General features: G+C 41.8%; 1 protein-coding gene across 1 annotated transcript; it reads left to right on the top strand.

Annotated features, from left to right (window-relative positions):
* Positions 1-24: 24 nt before the first annotated feature.
* Positions 25-19054, top strand: Emc3 (ER membrane protein complex subunit 3). The gene is made up of 8 exons (XM_020167572.2): positions 25-352; positions 6066-6123; positions 6472-6565; positions 8384-8488; positions 9201-9282; positions 11644-11723; positions 12446-12528; positions 17873-19054. The coding sequence occupies exons 1-8, from the start codon at positions 198-200 to the stop codon at positions 17999-18001; spliced, it is 786 nt and encodes a 261-aa protein (XP_020023161.1). The 5' UTR covers positions 25-197; the 3' UTR covers positions 18002-19054.
* The last annotated feature ends 158 nt before the right edge of the window (positions 19055-19212 follow it).

Below are 19212 nucleotides of genomic sequence, written 5' to 3'. Positions count from 1 at the left end.
CCGACACGCGCCACCGCGTGACGTCAAGTTTCCGCGCCGGAAGTCGGCGGCCCGGCGGCCCAGCTGGAAGTAGTAAGCCGAGGGTCGAGGCTTCCTTAGAGCCCTGGGCCAGCCAGGCTGAGGGCCGTGAGAAGGCCAGGAGGCGAAATCAAAGAGGAACTCGACGACCCCCTGGCTGGCGGCCGGCTTCAGTGAAAATGGCGGGGCCAGAGCTATTGCTTGACTCCAATATCCGCCTCTGGGTGGTCCTGCCCATCGTTATCATCACTTTCTTCGTGGGCATGATCCGCCACTACGTGTCCATCCTGCTGCAGAGTGACAAGAAGCTCACCCAGGAACAAGTGTCTGACAGGTCAGTACCTTCTCCGATCCTGCCGGCCTCACTCCCCCGTGACCTTGGCCAGAAAGTGCAGGGCTTTTGTCAGTTTGACTGAATTTGATCACGCCCGTACTGGTATAGGTTGACCTTGATCCCTCCCTGTGGGTTTCAGTTTTGTCATCTGTAAAATGGAGATGATAACAGTACTAACCTCATCACTGATTAAGTTAGATGATGTCGGTACAGCCCTTAGAGCAGGGCCTGGGACATACAAAGTCCCCCACTAGATGTTGATCTTGTTAGTCTAGTCGCTAACTAGAACGCCTGAGTGCCAGCTGCGCCCCTGCTTTTAGTCTTCCTAACATCCAGTCAAGCGGATTTCATAATCCACGCCCTACCAAACTACTGCCATGGTCAGCTGGGACGCTGAAAAACAGAGTGCTTTGCAAACTGTAAAACTGCCACTAGAGAAGCGAGGAGTTGTAATGATGATTTCCCCTCCTGAAGTGGAGTGCTTCCTTACAGTATTTATCGGCAAGATACAGGAATTTGAGATCATTTTAGGTTGACTGAGACACAGATCCTTCCACATTAAAACAATTTGTGTAACAAATTGTTAACAATTTGCAGTAAATTTTTATTATTTTCAGAGATCATCTCAAGAAAGTGCTACAGTATTTTTAACACCCCAATCTCGCTAGGAAGCCCGGCCTGGTCTGGTACTCACAATCCTCCTGCCTCCATGGAATCTCCCATTTTAACAAGAGAACAGTAGTTAAAATGGGTGACAGTGTCTAGTGTCACCCATTTTAATGTTGGTTTGGTTGTATTGTATTTGTTTTAAAAGTTACTTTCTTTTGTGGCAAGTAACACTGGATTTTCATTTGTTGGTAATTTAACCATTCCTTTAAATTAAAAACAGGTAGAAGAAAAGTTAATATACAAAAATGTGAAGTATGTATTACTACAAGTATAAGTAATGAAAATGACTGAAGCATCACTTTATCACTTTTAGTCGTTTTTCCCAGATATGCTGAGAAGACTGTGCTAACTTTATTAAATACATTTTTATATACCAGGCACTTACATTCATTAGCTTATTTAAAACAGAAAGCAACTCTATGAAACAGATACTGTTGTCCCATTTTATAAAAGGCTTAAAGAAGTTCTGTGGTGGCACATAATGACATTTAGGGATTTGAGTCAAGTCTTCTGGTTCCCAAGCCTTGGGTTCTTTCCACTGCACCACAGTGGTATAGTAATAGCAGTTTCAGAACTTACCAGAGCCAGCCCCCTGGCTCCAACCTTAAAAAGTTAGTTTACCACAAAAAGAAATCCTTATAGAAAGATGCAAAGTGGAGAGAGCTCAGACTGATCTTTTTTTTTTTTTTTTTAACATGCTGGGGCTTGAATTCAGGGCCTACACTTTGAACCACTCCACCAGCCCTTTTTTTGTGATGGGTGTTTTCGAGATAGGGTCTCTTGAACTATTTGACCAGGCTGGCTTCGAACCATGATCCTCCTGATCTCTGCTTCCTGAGTAGCTAGGATTACAGGCATGAGCCAGCTATCAGCTGTTTTTTGTATCCCCAAAATGAAATGAAATTCACAGTTGTTGCTATCTATGTACAAGAACTTAAAATAATAATAATAATGCTGTCCTTGTAATAATCAGGAAGAATAAAAAGGAAAGTAGCTTTTAATAAGATAATTTATATTTCTTAAGTACTACTCTACAAGGTTTAGTGCAGAAGAAATGTGCATGCATCACCATAATTAGGGCAGGTCAGTTGTAGACTAACACAGGTATATATCAAGAAGGTAGTTCTGTCTCTATAAATTCTGAGCTACCCCTCATAAAGTTCTTTTGTTTTTCTTGTAATACTGGGGTTTTGGACTCACCTCTGGCTTGCTAGGCAGGTGCTCTACCACTTGAGCCATGCCCCCAGCCCTATTTGACTTTAGTTATTTTTCAGATAGGGTTTTAGCCCAGGGCTGGCCTCTAACTGTGATCCTCCTATCTATGTCTCCCTTGTAGGTTGGATTTCAGGGACATGCCACCATGCCTGGCTTATTAGATGAGATGAGGTCTCCCTAACATTGTTCCCTAGGCTGGCCTTGGCCATCTCCCAAGTAGCTGTGACTATAACTGTGTACTTACATCATGCCTGGCTTTGTTGTTGTTGTTGTTGAGACAAGGTATCACTATATATCAGGCTGGTCTTGTACTCGTGATCCTCTGCACCACCATGCCCAGCATTTCATAAAGTTACAAACAAAGTCTAATTTTCCCTGTTTTTACTTAGTGCTTGCATACATGGACGTTTAGTAAATATAAAAACAACCACCCTCCCCCGAATAAAAACAAATTAACTTAGGTTTTAGGCTCAGATAATTAAAAACAGTTTATGAGGTATTTAAAAGTAGTGTGGGACGTGGCACAATTTGGTGTTGCATAACTGGCCCCAGCATTGAGGCCATTAGCATCTCCTTAACCCTGGCTTCAAACCGCAATCCTCCTGATCTCTGCCTCCTGAGTCACTAGGATTATAGGCGTGAGCCACCAGCACCCGGCTCAAATTTTTTTCTTTTTAAGAGAAAGCGAAGATGCTATTAGAAGGGGAGACAATGGTAGGTGGCTATGCCAAGGAGCATAGCACCTAAAGTTTTATTCTAAGAAAATGTCTTGCAGTTGTAAATTACCAAAGCCTTACTTTATAACCAGTACAATTATTATTTTTAGACATTCATGATAATGCAAATTAAATTTTTCTCCCTTTTTTTGGTCATACTGGGATTTGAACTCAGGGCCTCACACTTGCTAGGCACTTGAGCCATTCTGCCAGCCCTTTTTCCGTGTTGGGTATTTTCAAGATCAAGTCTCTTGAACTACTTGCCTGGGCTGGATCTAAATCTCAGTACTTCTGACCTCCACCTAGGATTACAGGCTTGAGCTACCGGCACCTGGCTGCATATTAAATTTTTCTTGTACAATTTTTACACTTTGGAGAGTATAGCTATGGATCTCTGCCTAAGAAATTGAGTGTTTACACTGGTCATGGTAGCTCATTCCTGTAATCCTAGCTACTTGAGAGGTGGGAAGGTTGGGGGGATCAAGGTTTGAGGCCATCCTGGGCAAAAAGTGGCAAGACCCCATTTCAACCAATAAAACTGGGTATGGTGTTACAAGCCTGTCACCCCAGCTGTGTGGGAAGTATAAATAGGAGGATCATAGTCCAGGTCAACTGGGATATAAAATCAAGACTCTATTCAGAAAAATAAAGCAAAAAGGGCCTTGACTGCCAAAAAAAAAAAAAAAAGAAAAGAAATTGAGTGTTTGAGTGTTTAGAATATACAGGATATTGTAAACTTGCCTTCATGCATCAGGTCACAATGTATGCATATAGAACATGTAGCTGAATTCTGTATATTATAGTGCCTGGAAAAGTCCTGAATTACCATACAGTGAACAAGTTGTTATGGATGAACCAATCATGTGCCCTGCACCCTGCTGTATGCTGTGGGGTACAAAGTAGAAAATGGTCAAGACTGCTCTCAGAGTTTTGGTCCAAGTGGTAAATCATGCAAAGAGAAAATAATAGGTGCCCTTGATGTATGTGTGCAGGATACAGGAGAAACCACTTTAAGTGAGATAATATATATGACAGTCTCAGCTTAAAACCCTTAAATCATTCACAATTTTACTTATTTATTTATCTGTTTTTTGTGGTACTGGAGGTTGAACTTGGGATCTTGCATTCACTGTTTTACTTTTGTTCCTAAAATTATGATCAAAATACAGTGGGACCCACATGGCCTTGCACAGTCTGGCTCTTGCCTGCCCCAAGGCCTCATTTTCTGCAGTTCTCTTTCTTTTTGCATGTGGCCTTTTCTTACGTCCTTAGAGACACAATTTTTACTCCTGCCACTGTGCTTGTGCCATGACATTCCCTCCAGCACTTTGCCAAAGTAATCCCTCCCATCCTTATGATTCCTACTTAATCCTACATCCCCAGCAAAGTTTTTTCTCAGTCCTTAACTTCCCAGGCTCAGTCAACTCCCCCTCCCCTCACCCCAGTTATATACTCCCATAATATCCATCTCCCTAGGATATGACAGTTGAATGTCACATTACTTCTTTTGTTATTTGATTAATTTCTTTCTCTTCCACTAGACTTTAACCATCATGAAGTATTTGCGTTTTGTTCATTGTTGTTTGTGTCACTCACATAGTACCTAACGCTTAGAAGTTTAAGAAATACTTGTTCAATAAAAGTATAAGTCTGTTATTGTACAGAATGTGTATGGTAGCTTTTAAGTGACTTGCCCACAATCAGATAGCTAGTAAGTGACAGAGACATGAGCAGAACTCATCTGTCCAACTACAGAGCTTAAATTTTTATTAATTGTTCTAAACTATCAGTAGTAAAGGACCTTCCAACCTGTTGCAGATAAATGCTTTTGTAAAGTTTGGATGTGTGACAAATAATTGTAAGTCTCTAAATTCTTACCTTGCATCATCACAGACCAGCATTGGTACATAGCTACTTAGCTCCCAGGGAACAGAACATATTACATGTGCCTTCTGTAGGCCTGGGTCTAGTCAGTTGTATAGTAGTCACAAGGCCAAGAGGAAGAAAAACAGGGGCACCAGGCATTGGGAAGAATTCTGTGCAGAAGGTGGGGCTTGAGGAAAGTGTTAGAGCATGATAGGGTATCCCTGGCATGCAGACACTGCAGCACTCCCAGCATATGGACAGCTGGCATATGTACAGGGTGGCAGGCAAACCCCAAGGGGCCTGACTGCTGAGAGCAGGTGGTTTGTATTGAGCAGTAAAGAATGGGAAAGCTAAACACACGTTTCTTTTTTTTTTTTTTTTTTTTTTTTTGTGCAGTGCTGGGGCTTAAACTCAGGGCCTTTACCTTGAGGCACTCCACCAGCCCTATTTTTGTGAGGGGTTTTTTGAGATAGGGTTTTGTGAACTATTTGCCTGGGCTGGCTTCGAAGTGCAATCCTCCTGTCTCTGCCTCCTGAGTAGCTAGGATTACAGGTGTGAGCCACTGGTAGCAGCCACAGTTTTTTGGGGTTTGTTTCCATCTGCATTTTTTTTTCACTTTTCAAGGATTTCCATTAATTTAAGGGCTTTTTGCCCCCTTTTAACAACTTTTGAAATCCTAGAAAAAAAATAATATTTTAATCTCTATTCTGTTTGTTATTTGTATCTTAGGATACTGACTGTACAGCAATTTATTATCTTTTAATGATTAACTGTGCTCTAATACCACAACATAATTTTATTTATTCAATAAATGTTTATTCAGAGTTTAGTCTGAATCCCAGGTGGAATCTCAAATTGTTGTCTGTCATGTAACAACCTTCTCCAGGCCTGTCCTTGTTTCTCTGTATGAAGACATTCCTTCTTTTATCCACAACCTTCCCCCTCCTCCTGCCCCCAAATCTTCTAAATAATAAAAAGCTGGATATAAAACCTCAAAGGTGCCTTCCTCAGAAATCTTTATTTTTTTCAGAATCACAGTTACTTCTGAAGACTACTTTTTTCAAAACCCAAATGTTAAGTAAAATGTATTGTGTTAGTTTTTAGGATACTTGAATTTTGGAAAATTTCCACACATAGCTGCTGTTGCCAAATAGGTCTTGTGTTTAAATAGGGCATCTCTGCTTTATTCTCTTGTTTTCTTCTAGTGTTTCGCGTTTAAGTATCTCTGTCTTGGTTGTATTTTTCAGTCAAGTCCTAATTCGAAGCAGAGTCCTCAGGGAAAATGGAAAATACATTCCCAAACAGGTACTCGTTTATCTTTTATTAAAAAGCTCTACCATTCACTGTTGAGGCAGTAGATATCCAAATGTTTTATAAGAGGACTTTTTGGGGAAAACTGGAGGTTGGCAACCCGGTAATTAAGCTGTGGTTTGATGGTGTGTGCCGTCATTGTGACCTCACCTTTCTTAGGAAATTGTTTTTAAATGTGACTCAGCTAAAGTGTCAGGTTGGCTGCCAAGGAGGCTGACAGCTCTGAGTGTAACAGCATATTCCAGGACCTTCTGACAAACCTCTGGGGAACCATTTGACAATTTGCTATGTCACAGTTCTTTATACTTTTAAAAAGCTTTTTTTTTTTTTTTCCTCTACAAGTCTTTCTTGACACGAAAATATTACTTCAACAACCCGGAGGATGGATTTTTCAAAAAAACTAAAAGGAAGGTTGTGCCACCTTCTCCTATGACTGGTATGTTTATTCCCTTCTCTCACCGTTAATGATTTATAACTCGGGTAGTTTTTCATATTATGTTATAGGAGATGGTGATGTAAGGGACCTTAGAAATCCCTTTGTGGGGCTCTACAAAAGTGGGATTCTTATTTTCAAGTAAATCTTCTGGGAACCCCAGTGTAGAAGTGGGTTTTACAAAGAGCTCTCAGCTGATGCAGGAGGAGCCCAGAGCCATTGTCCTAGGTCTCTCCTCTTTGCTGTTCCTCAGGACCATTGCTCTGGAGCATAGACAGAATCTTTCCAGCCCCAGCTCCCACCAGAGCCTGCAGCCTCTTGCTGACAGATGGCTGTCCTGCTTCTCCCTGCATGAAACAGATTCCTAAGGCTCACTGTTTCCTAAGACCAGCCGTTTCTTTGCTAGACATGATTGCTCAGTCCACCCTACAATTTCTACCCTAACACATTTCTGACTTCTACCGATCCCTATTTTGTGTAAAATACAACCTATTTAAAGTAAAACAGCCAGGTGCTAGTGGCTCGTGCCTGTAATACTACCTACTCAGGAGACAGAGATCAGGAGGATCATGGTTTGCGGCCAGCTAGGGCAAATATTTCAGGAGACCCTATCTCAAAAATACCCAACACAAAAAAAGGGCTGGTGGAGTGGCTCAAGTGTTAGAGTGCCTGCCTAGCAAGTGTGAAGCCCTGAGTTTAAGCCTCAGTACCAACAAAAATTAAATAAAAAAAAAAACTTAGGAGAAACAAATACTTGACCTCACTGGTAATCCAAGGAATACAAATTAAAACAAGATGTCTTTTTTTTTAGCTCATTAAATTAGCAAAGATTAAAAGATTTACCAAAGTCACTATTGTCAAGATCAAGGGAAGTAAGGTACTCTCACCACTGGTAGGCCTTGTTGAAGGAAAGTCTGAACTCAGGGCCTTTTACTTGCGAGGCAGGTGCTCTACCACCTGAGCCACTGTGGCAGCCCCTTTTTTGAGTTGGGTATTTTTGAGACAGGGTCTTGTGAACTATTTGCCCAGGCTGGCTTCAAACCTCGATCTCCTGATCTCCACTTCCTGAGAAGCTAGCATTATAAGCGTGAGGTACTGGCATCCAGCTTTTTTGAGTGTGTGTGTGTGTGTGTGTGTGTGTGTGATACTGGTTATCAAACTCAGCCTCACGAAAAATATACAAGTATTTTACAACTGAGCTACATCTTCAGCCCCTAATATCTGTCAGTTTTAAATGTTTAAATTGACCTGAAATTTTCCTAAGAATTTCTCTAACAGAAACAAATAAACATGCATGTTTTTATGTAAAATAGCTGTTAGCAGCATTGTTTTTTGGTCCATCCAAAAGTGATCAGTATGACCATATCGTGAAATATGCCCAGTCCTTGAAAATATCAAGAGGTAATTATAATAGCAAGGCAAAGATGCTATTCACAAAATTACTTTCATTTTTTCAAGGTGCTGGGGACTGACCCAGGGCCTCATACATCCTAGGCAAGTGCTCTACGACTGAGCCACATCTGCAGCCCTCACCACATTATTCATTTTGAAAATACTAAGAAGCAGAATAATAAGCACAGCATCCCTTTATATCATGGGTGTAGAAATTAAAAAGAGAAAGGATATGTAAAAAATAGTTCAAAGTATTTAGCTAGTGGACTAAGAAGAACTATCCACATCTTACATTCTTATGTCACTCGAAATTTTTTTACAATGACTATGCCCTAAGTTATCAAATATATTATAAAAATTTATAAAAAAGGGGAGAAAGTCTCTGCCAGCAGATGTAAAGCTTAGTGGTCTCTTGTGCTTTTTTCTTAGATCCCACTATGCTCACAGACATGATGAAAGGGAACGTAACAAATGTCCTCCCTATGATTCTTATTGGTGGATGGATCAACATGACATTTTCAGGCTTTGTCACAAGTAAGTTATACACACAGCAGATTACATGTTTACTTCATCTGTGTTCTTTTCCCATGTACCTATTCAGAGAAATCCAAGTGCCACCGAGACCCTAATATCATGGGGTTTATGTTTTCTTGTGAAAACTGATAACATTCTTTGAACAAAAACATCTAATATGCTGTGGTTTTATGGTTCCTGTTCCAAACTGATCCTGACACAGATGCCCACTGACCAATAGAGACTCAAAAGAGCAACTTGCTCCTTTGCCTCCACAGCTAGTATGGTCTCAGTAAGGAGGATGAGGAGAACCCTACTTCTATTTTGATGTTGTTTGTTGGGTATTGGGGTGAGATTTCAGTCTGTTTGTTTATAGGTTGATTTTATTTGAATCCATTTGGTTTCCTAGTAATGATACTTCTTTTTATGTGTAAATTTCACTTAGGTATTAATGGATCAGTGCAATTTTTTCAAAATTTTAAGTCACAGCTTAGTTTGAGTGCCTGCATCCTCAGCCATCTAGAACCCTGGTATTCAAAGAAACTAGAGCAGAGCGACACTTTGGTTTTTTTTCTTCAGAAACTGCTGTATATTTCCTGTGGAAATCATTTTCCACAGCCATATGGCTCAGAGTTCCCACATCCTCAGGGAAAGAACATGTGCTTTCACACTTCAACTGCTCTAAAAATAAGACAGCTCAAGTGGTTATGAACTTTTTCTTTCTTCTCTACAGCCAAGGTCCCATTTCCACTGACTCTCCGTTTTAAGCCTATGCTACAGCAAGGAATCGAACTTCTCACGTTAGATGCCTCCTGGTAAGAACTTTTTTCAAACAAAAACAGTTCTAAACCTAAAACCATTGTCTCTTAAAGGTCAGGGTTTCCAATGAGCATATGTCACTGGAATAGGATTTTAAAGGGTTTTTATATTTTCATCAAAACTCCACTCAAAATGCCACTGTTGGTTTAAAGCAGTTTTTACATGAGTCTTGGAAAAGGAGAGAATGTGTCAGCCTTTTTTCTTGGGGCTTGGAACTACAGGAGGTACTGACCCAAAAAAAGTTGAAAGGTAAGTCAGAAACTCTGGCCAGGGGCTGGAGGTGTGGCTGACGTGGCAGAGTGCCTACCTAGCAAGCATTAATCTCTGAGTTCAAACCCCAGTACCACCAAAAAAAACCTCTGTCCAGGCAACCCTTTGTATTTTATTATTTTATTTGTAGTGTTAGGAATCATACCCAAGACCTTGCACATGCTAGGCAAGTGCTGTAAGTCTGAGCTACATCTCCAGCCTTTGGTGTTTTGAGACAGGGTCTCACTATGAAGCCCAAGCTGTCCTCTAACCCTTGGTCCTCCAGACTCAGCCTCCTAAGTGCTGAGATTATTATGCACCAGTATACCTGGCGGAGACAAACCTTTTTAGCAATGCCATGTAGCTTATGGGAGTGGATGTTTATGTTAGTCAGCTTTCTATTACTATAACAAATACCTGAGTAACCAGCTTATAAAAAGAAAAGGTTTATTTTGGCTTACAGTTTTGGAGGCCTTGGTCTTAGATCAGTTGGGCCCAGTGCTTTGGGCCTGTAGGGAGTGAGTGCATCATGGCAGCAGCATTCAGTGAAGCCAAGTGCTCACCTCATGGTCAGAATAGGAAAGGGAAAGAGGAAGAATCCAGTCTTCCACAATCGCCTTCAAAGACACACCTCCAGTGACCTTAACCCCCACTTCCTAAAGGCTCCACCTCCTCACAGCACCATAGGCTGGGGACCATGCCTTCAACAAATGGGCCTTTGGGGACATTTTAGATCCAACTATAGTAATGTTTGTATTCTAATTCTCCTTTGTTCCAGTCACTATGCTAGGTATTTTCCATGTATTTGTCCTCACAGCAACCCTTCAAGTCTGTGGAAGAATTAACATTGGAATACATAGTCTGTCCACAGCCAGCACTTAGGACAGACTGTTTACCACTCTATTTTTTTATAACAGAATAATAAACTCCAAATCCAGAAACCTGTTAGGAAATTGATGCAGTACCTGCAACCTAGTAATGCTGGTTCACATTGTCCTTCCACAGTATTTTGTCTATGACTTCTCAAAGATTGGCCTAAAAACAAGGCCAAGTAAGAAGAGGCAGAGGATGGGCAGAGGGGCCATTAGTGGCAATTCTGACCTACCTGGCTTGAGCAGAGTCATCTCTGGTTTATGGGAGGGGCAGGGCAGGGCAGATGGGAGAGTCTCAGCTGTGACAGCTGTTCTAGAGAAGAAATGCTGTACTTCACAGGAGTCACACGATTCTATCAAACCTGCCAGGCTCACTTGGGCTAAGCAAGAGTTTTATGGTTGGAGAAGAATTGTCTTTTTTATCAGCATCTGGGCAGGTGTGTGACTGACATACTCGCCTGATCTCCTGATACAAGCAGGTCATTTACTTACCTGCAGCCTAATGGAGTAACCAGAACAGACTCCTGCTGTTACATGACTCAAGCATCAGAATGAAGTACAGAATCTTTCCATTAATGTTCATTTTTCATACTCCCTCACTTTTATTATATGTGAGTATATTTATTATATGTGAGTATATGTGGGGAAAGGTGGGAAACCTAAGGAGGCCTCGGTGATAAAATTCAAAACTTGGAATGCTTTCCCAGTAGCTGTCACTGAGCATGTACTTCCTGAAAGCCACCTCCAATCCTTTCTGCTAAGTATGAAACACATCAACACCTAACTTCCTCTAGGGAATGGAATTTAGGATAGGAGGCCTAAATTTATTATGCTTTTTATTTAATATGCTTTTTATGTTTCTTTTTTTGGTTGTGCTTTGACTACATAGACCTTATCCTGAGTGATTTTTTTTTTTTTTTTTTTTTTTGATGGGACTAGGGTTTGAACTCAGGCTTCGTACTTGCAAAGCAGGCTACCACTTAAGCCACACCTCCAGTCCATTATGCTCTAGTTATTTTGGAGATTGGGGGATCTCACGAACTTTCCCTGGGCTGGCCTCAAACCACAATCCTTCTGATCCAGCCTCCCAAGTAGCTAGGATTACAGGCATGGGCCACTGGTGCCCGGCTTTGGATAATTTTTTATATATGCTGAGTAACTCTAGATTGTTCAAAAGTGTAAACTACAACAATTTCTGAAATAAATACCTACACTGTTTCCCTTTTGCTTTGCTAGGGTGAGTTCTGCATCCTGGTACTTCCTTAATGTATTTGGGCTTCGGAGCATTTACTCTCTGATTCTGGGCCAAGATAATGGTAAGACGCCTGACAGGTTTAATAAGCAAATACTTCAATATGTTAATTGTCCATGCTAGAACAAGGAAAATCATTGAGTTTGCCATTTATTAGAATAGTTAAACACAGTGATTCATTCCTGAGATTTCTGAGGTACTCTGAAAAGTTCTTAAAAATTCCAAGGCTCAAAATGAAACCGAATTTCTCCCAGTAATTACCAGTACACTATTTGGTTGCCTAGAGCCTACACCTTTTGTGAAGGACCCAGGATAGCATAAACAGAGCCAGAGAAGGCCTGGTTGGATTAGTTTATTAATTAAGAGTCCTTGCTAGTATTAAACTTAACTCTCATTCAGTGGTGAGGACCTCAGACGAGTTATTTACTACTCTGATCCTGTTTATTTTTACGTAGATAGGAAGCTTAGTAATCACCTGCAGGGCTGTTGGGAGAGATGAGGTATGTGCACAAAGCACTGAGTGAAACGCCTGGCATGCAACAGTTGCACAATAACTGGTGGCTCCTGTCCCTGGTGAAATTTAGTTCTGTTTACCATTCTTCAGGAGAAGCAAAGTGACTTTGTCTCAGAGTCACACAGCCAGTGGGCTGCGAGTCCAGTCAGTGTCCAGTTCTTGCACCCCCTAGCAAGCAGCAGTAGGCGCTGTATGGGGGATGCCCATTCTTCCACAAAGGTTTAGGCTGCTTGCTGAGCCTCGGCATTTACTAGGCCTTTCTTATGCTGCAGCTGCTGACCAGTCACGAATGATGCAGGAGCAGATGACTGGAGCAGCCATGGCCATGCCCGCAGACACCAACAAAGCCTTCAAGGTGCGTACCACTCACTCTCCAGACTGCAGGGAGGCTCTGAAGGGTGATATCTGAGAGTTACGGTAGTCCTCTCTTAACCCCCAGTTTCACTCTCTGCAGTTTCAGTTACCCACTGCCAACCGCAGTCCAAAAATACTCAATGGAAACTCCAAAAATAAACAATTCATAGTTTCAAATTGTACACTGTTCGGAGTATTGGGATGAAATCTTGTGCTCCATCCCACCCGGAATATGAACCATCCATTGTCCAGTGCATCCAAACTGTATGTGCCACCCACCTCATGGCAGCTGACAGACCATATTCACATATAGCATATTCTTATATTTTTTCTATTTTATTGCTGGTTATTATTATTAATCTCTTATTGTGCCTAATTTATGAACTAAACTTTAGGGCTGGGATAGAGGGCCTGCCAAGAAAGCATAGAGTTCAAACTCCACTACCACAAAAAATCAAACTAAACTTTATCATCGTATGTATGAATAGGGGAAACAGTATAGAGTTTATAGAGTTTGCTACTATTTTGTAGTTGTAGGTCTTCACCAAGAACTTGGTGTTCTTGGACTATCCCTTCTTGAGGGTAAAGGCACTATTACACTTTAACAATGAATTCTCAAGCCAGACACAGTGTCACATAGCTGTATACATACCAGTAGTCCCAACTGAGGAGGCTGAAGCAGAAGGATCGCTTGAGCCCAAGAATTCAAGACTAGCCTGGGCAACACGGCGAGATCCTTGCCTCAAAAAAAAATGCCAGGCATGGTGGTTCAAGCCTGTGGTCCTAACTATCCGGGAGGATCATGGGCAAAAAATTTAAGAGACTCCACTTCAAGTAATGGCTGGGCATGGTGCCACATGGTTCAAACCCCAGTACCTCCAAACAAGTTGAGGCAGAGGGCTGGTGGAATGGCTTAAGTGGTAGAGCACCTGCCCAGCATGCATGAGTTCAAACTCCAGTACCTCCAAACACACGCACACAAAAAAAAGAGGAAGTTGAAGTAGGATTCTGAGTTCAATGAAGCATGGGCCACAAAGTGAGATCCTGTTTCAAAAAAGAAAATTCATGCTTAGTGGATGGGTATGTAGCTCAGTGGTAGAACATGTGGTTAGCTTATGAGAGGACCTGGGTCCAGTTCCCAGACCATCAATTAATAAATAAACAAAATCAGTATTTAGAGCCTTGTCATGACAGGATTCTGAAATTTATAAAGTCCGGTATTGATTTTTTTTTTTTTTGATACTGAGGGTTGAACTCAGGGCCTCTTTTTGCTAGGCAGGTGCTACCACTTGAGCCATTCCACCAGCATTACACATTGGTCATTTTTGAGATAGAGTCTCACTTTATGTCTGAGTTGGCCTGGACCTCGATCCTATTTGTGCTTCCCCCCCTAACTGGAATGACAGGCACGCCCCACCACACCCATCCATTGCTTGAGATAGGGTCTCATGAACTTTTTGCCCAGGCTGGCCATGAACACACAATCCTCCTGATCTATACCTCTCATACAGGTATGAGCCACTGTTGCCAGGTCCAATATAATTTTTATACAGCAAAATCTCACTAATTTTTCATGATTAAAAACTAAGAACTACTGGGCACAGTGGCTCATGCCTATAATTCTGGCTACTTAGGAGGCAGAGATCAGGAGGATCGAGGTTCAGGGCCAGCCCAGGCAAATAGCTCACCAGACCCTATCTCAAAAAAGCCCTTCATCAGAAAGGGCTGGTGGAGTGGCTCAAGCAGTAAGCACACTTGCCTAGCAAGCGTGAGGCCCTGAGTTAAACTCCTGTGCTGCCAAAAAAAAAGATGAGTCGAAAACTCAAATATGATTCTATTCCATGAAATATGTGCAGTGTGAAAGTCCATAGAGACATAAAGTAGATTGCAGTTGGCAGATGCTGGAAGCAGGGAACACAGAAGGAATTATTGCTCACTGGGTAGTTTCGATTTCAGGGGATAAAAAATTTGGAAGTAATGGAGGTGGCTACACACATTGTGAGTGTGATTAACGCCACTGGAATGTATACCTAAATTGTTTCACTTCCTTTTTTTCTAGATCATTTTAACATACCAAATTTTATGTTATGCTATTTTACCATAATAAAAAATTAAAATTTGGATGGATCAAAGAACTAAATATAAGAGTTTAAGGCTAGAATATTCTTTTTTTTGTGTGTGGTGCTGGGGATTGAACCTATATCGTTGTACATGCTAGGCAAGCGCTCTACCTTGAACACAGCCTTTTTTTTTTTTTTTTTTTAAACAGGGTCTCACTGCTACCTATGCCCAGGCTGGCCTCAAACTCAAGATCCTCCTGTTCTCACCTCCCCAAGTAGCTAAAATTATAGGCATGCATCATCATACCTGGCTATATATATACTTTTTTTTTTTTTTTTTTTTTTTGGTGGTGTTAGTGAGTTTGAACTTAGGTCTTTGCACTTGCTAGGCAGGCACTGTATGGTTTCAGCCACATACCCCAGCCCTAGAATATGCTTTTTTGGGGGCGGGGGCAGTACTGGGTTTTGAACTCAGGGCCTCATGCTTGCTAGGCAAGCACTCTACCACTTGAGCAATTCTGCCAGCCATTTTTTTGTGTGTTAGTTATTTTCAAAATAGAGCCTCTTAAACTATTTGCCAGGCTGGCTTTGAACAGTGATCGTCCTGATCTCTGCCTCCTAAGCTAGGATTACAGCTGTGGCCTACTGGCACCTGGCTAGAATACTCTTCATAGAAAACATTGGCCTAAATCTTTCTGATTTAGACAATTTCTTAAATATGGCATTGGAACCACAAGCCACAAAAAGGGAAAAAATGAAAGTGTGTGAAAAAGAGAACTTTTGCGCCTCAACACTATTGCAAAAGTAAAAGGACAACCATCAGAATCTAAGTGCCTAGCATAGAGAATATATAAAGAACTCTGAGAACCGGCTGCCGGTGGCTCATGCCTGTAATCCTAGCAATTCAGAGATCAAGAGGATTGTCCAGCCCAAGTTCTGCAAGACCCTATCTCAAAAACACCCATCTCAAACAAAGGGCTGCTGGAGTGGCTCAAGGTGTAGGCCCTGAGTTCAAGCCTCCGTACCACAAAAAAAAAAAAAAACCTCTTGGACCTCAACAATAAAGACAGTTTAGCCAGGCCCGTGTTTCACTCCCTGTAATCCCAGCTATTTGGGAGGTGGAGATTTGGGAGGCCAGCCCAGGCAAAAGGTTGCAAAAAGTTAGTAAGACCCCATCTCAACAAAAGAAGCTGCTGGTAGTGACACAGCCTGTAATCCCAGGTGTGAGGAAGGTAGGAGGATCAAGATCTGAGGCTGGTTCCCAGCAAAAAGTATAAGACCTTACCTGAAAAAGAACTAAAAAGAAAGCCCCGTGTGATGGCATGAGCCTGCGATTTTAGCTATGTGGGAAGCTGTTGGTAGGAGGATTGTGGTCTGAGGCTTGCCCTGGGCAAAAGAACTTCAGAGTCTATCTGAAAAATAACAAGTCAAAAAGGGCTGGGAGATCCCTTTTGTAGTAGAGCGCCTGCCTGGCAAGCCCAAGGCTGAGTTAAACGCCAGTACCACTCAAAAAAAGGCAATCCAATTTTTATAAATGGGCAAGGACTTTTGATAGACATTCTCCAAAGAAGGTGTACCCAGTAAGTGTGTGAAAAGAGGCTCGATGTCACTAGCCATCAGAGAATGCACATCAGCATGGGAGTTCCAGTTCACACCCACTCAGACAGCTATAACAGAAAAGATACATGAAAGCATCAGACAGTGCGTGGAGAAACTGGAAGGCCCATACATTGCTAACAAAAGTAGAGTCACTTTGGAAAGCAGTTGTTAGCTGTTCCTCAAAAAATTAAAGAGAGGGGCTGGCGGGGTGGCTCAAATGACAGAGTGCCTGCCTAGCAAGCATGAGGCCCTGAGTTCAATCCCCAGTACAGAGAAAAAAAAAGATGCAAAAGATTAAATCTAACAATCAGAAAGTAGGATTGACCCAAATGTGCATCATCTGATGAGTGGCTAAACAAAATGGGGACATATGCACTGGAGTGCGTCCTGTGGAGGAGCAGCCAGCTGCAAAGAAGAGGCAAGTGCTCAGCATGCTAAACGGTGGTGAGCGTTAAAAACGTGCCACGTGAAAGGTGATGACAAATGGCCCCGCTCAGGAAAGTAAATCAAAAGATTCAGGAAATAAAGGAGTCTTGAGGCCCTGAGTTCAACCCTGAATACCGCCAATATAAAGGAGGAGTTGCTAGTCATTGGGTAATTGAGCCGTCAGTTGTTTGGTATGGAGTTTGTTTTGATGGGTTTTGTGAAAATACTCTGGAATTAGGTAGTGATAATGGTTGCACATGGTTCTGAATATACTAAAAACCACTAAATTGTATCCATTAAAAGGGTAAAATTTAGCTGCATGCCGGTGGCTCACGCCTGTAATCCTAGCTATTCAGGAGGCAGGGATCAGGAGGATTGCAATTCGAAGCCAACCTGTGCAAATAGTTTGTGAGACCCTATCTTGAAAAAAATTCATCACCAAAAAAAGGGCTGGTGGGGTGACTCAAGTGGTAGAGCACCTGCCTAACAAGTGTGATGCCCTGAGTTCAAACACCAGTACTGCCAAAAAAAGGGGATGGGATGAAATTTATGCCAAGTGAATTATAAAAACCACACCCTTAAGCCAACATTTGTATTGCTAACATTGTATTAAGTTTCATAAAACAATTTTTACAAACTCACTAAGGCAAAAGTATTTAGACTAATAGTATATTAGAGAAATGTAATTTCTGAGAACATTCTGCAGATTTGTTTTACTTCACATGCAAATAACTACATTCAATGTAGTTTTATAGTTCACACTTCAAATTCTTCTAATGATGAAATCATCAATACCACATTACTAGATTCCCACGAGTTATAATGAAATACTATTATGTATTTGTACAAAGGGTTGCAGGAAATGTTCTTAGGCCCTTTGAAGATACTTCCTGCCAGATGAGAAGAGTTAAGAATCAAAAGCACTGATTTACCTATTGTACATTCTCAGAGTGGCGTGGGGCACAAAGCAGGTACCCAGTGAGCTGATAGACTGAGTGAGCAGTGAATTTAAATCTCAGCTACATTAGCTACCAGTGCCAGTGACCTTGAACACAGTGAAGCTGCCCTTAGCCTTAGTCTCCTTATCTGTACATTGAGGGGGAGGAGGAAGGACGGCACGCAGCACCTGCCTCACAGGATCCAATGAGCCTATACACGTGAACAACTTAGCTCAGCTTCCAGCCAGGATAGGCTGTTGGTTACAGGTCAGTCCTTGTCAGTAACAAGCCGTTTTCCCCCTGCCCTGCTTCTCTTTTGCAGACAGAGTGGGAAGCTTTGGAGCTGACAGATCACCAGTGGGCACTAGATGATGTCGAAGAAGAGCTCATGGCCAAAGACCTTCACTTCGAAGGCATGTTCAAAAAGGAATTACAGACATCTATTTTTTGAAGATCAAGCAGGGAATAGTTGTGCCAGGAACTCGGAGTAGCGCTTAACCTTGTAACTTTCGTTGGAGCTGGAACCTCTGAGAATAAAAAGGAGGGTGCAAGGGCTGGCGGGCGTGCAGCAAGGCTCGTTCTTGTCTGAGCTGGGTTCCCCTTATGTTGGAAACTAGAGGAAAGAGGAGTATGCTGGGCGACGTGCTATTTAAAACGTGTCTTAAAATTTCCTTCTGGTGACTCTAGTAATGAAAGTCAGAGAAAGGGGAAACCTCAAGCTACTGATAATATATCAAAACTCAACAAAACTTCAGTCTTTGGAAGAAGCATTGTCAATTATTACTAGTAACTGTGTTCAGTCAGCCTGACTTCTAACCACTGTAAACTCCTGTTTTCTTGGGATCCAAACACCCTGCATTTTACCTTTAATTTTTTGTTAGTATTTTTAACTTTCTTTACAAAAATAATACATTTTTGCTACCGAAAATCTAGAAACTGTGGATGAGCAAAATAAATCTCCCTGTACTGTTCATTTTGAGCCTACTGAATGACACAAAACAAATGTGTCAAAACTTTATTGAAATAAACTCTTTTTCCGAGTGAATACCCAGGGCAAGGCCAGACTCAGCAAACCTTTCAGAGCTCTTAACACTGTCCAGTGAATCGGTGACCCTGAGGCACTGCCAGACTCTCAAGTGCCTTTGGGATCATCAAAGACAGGTTACATAATATAAGTTCTTGATCTGGACTTCAGAAAATATCAAATCCATTGTCCAAAATGGTGCTGTACTGTGAATGGCTACTAAGTTGAACAAAAGACCTCATTTCCCAGTTACTCTGGACAGGAACGAATTTACATATCACTGTCAGAGGGAGAGAGGGCAGCTGCTGGCAGATACATCGATCAGGGTGCCCAGGAATACTTCTGCCTAAATTAACGGTCCCAGGGAGGTGGCACGGTGCCATTTCTGTACCAAGAGATGGATGTAATTTGCATGTTGAGCACTGTAATCAAGAACAAACGACTCTTGCCTCTATAAATTAAACCATGCTGTTTTCTGTTCTTTGCCTGTGAAAGTGTTGCCTCTGTGGGTCACTATCAGTCCCTATCAACAATTAGGAGTATTATTTTGGACCAGTACTGGAGAGTCTCAAGATAAAAGAGATCTGACCTTTGCCCTCAAAGAACTCAAGAGAGGCTTGGGAGTGTAGCTCAGTGGT

The sequence above is a fragment of the Castor canadensis genome, chromosome 10, assembly GCF_047511655.1.
Source record: "Castor canadensis chromosome 10, mCasCan1.hap1v2, whole genome shotgun sequence".
Classification (NCBI taxonomy): Eukaryota; Metazoa; Chordata; class Mammalia; order Rodentia; family Castoridae; genus Castor; species Castor canadensis.
The sequence above is the reverse complement of the archived record's forward strand: the minus strand, read 5'-3'. Positions and strand labels throughout refer to the sequence as shown.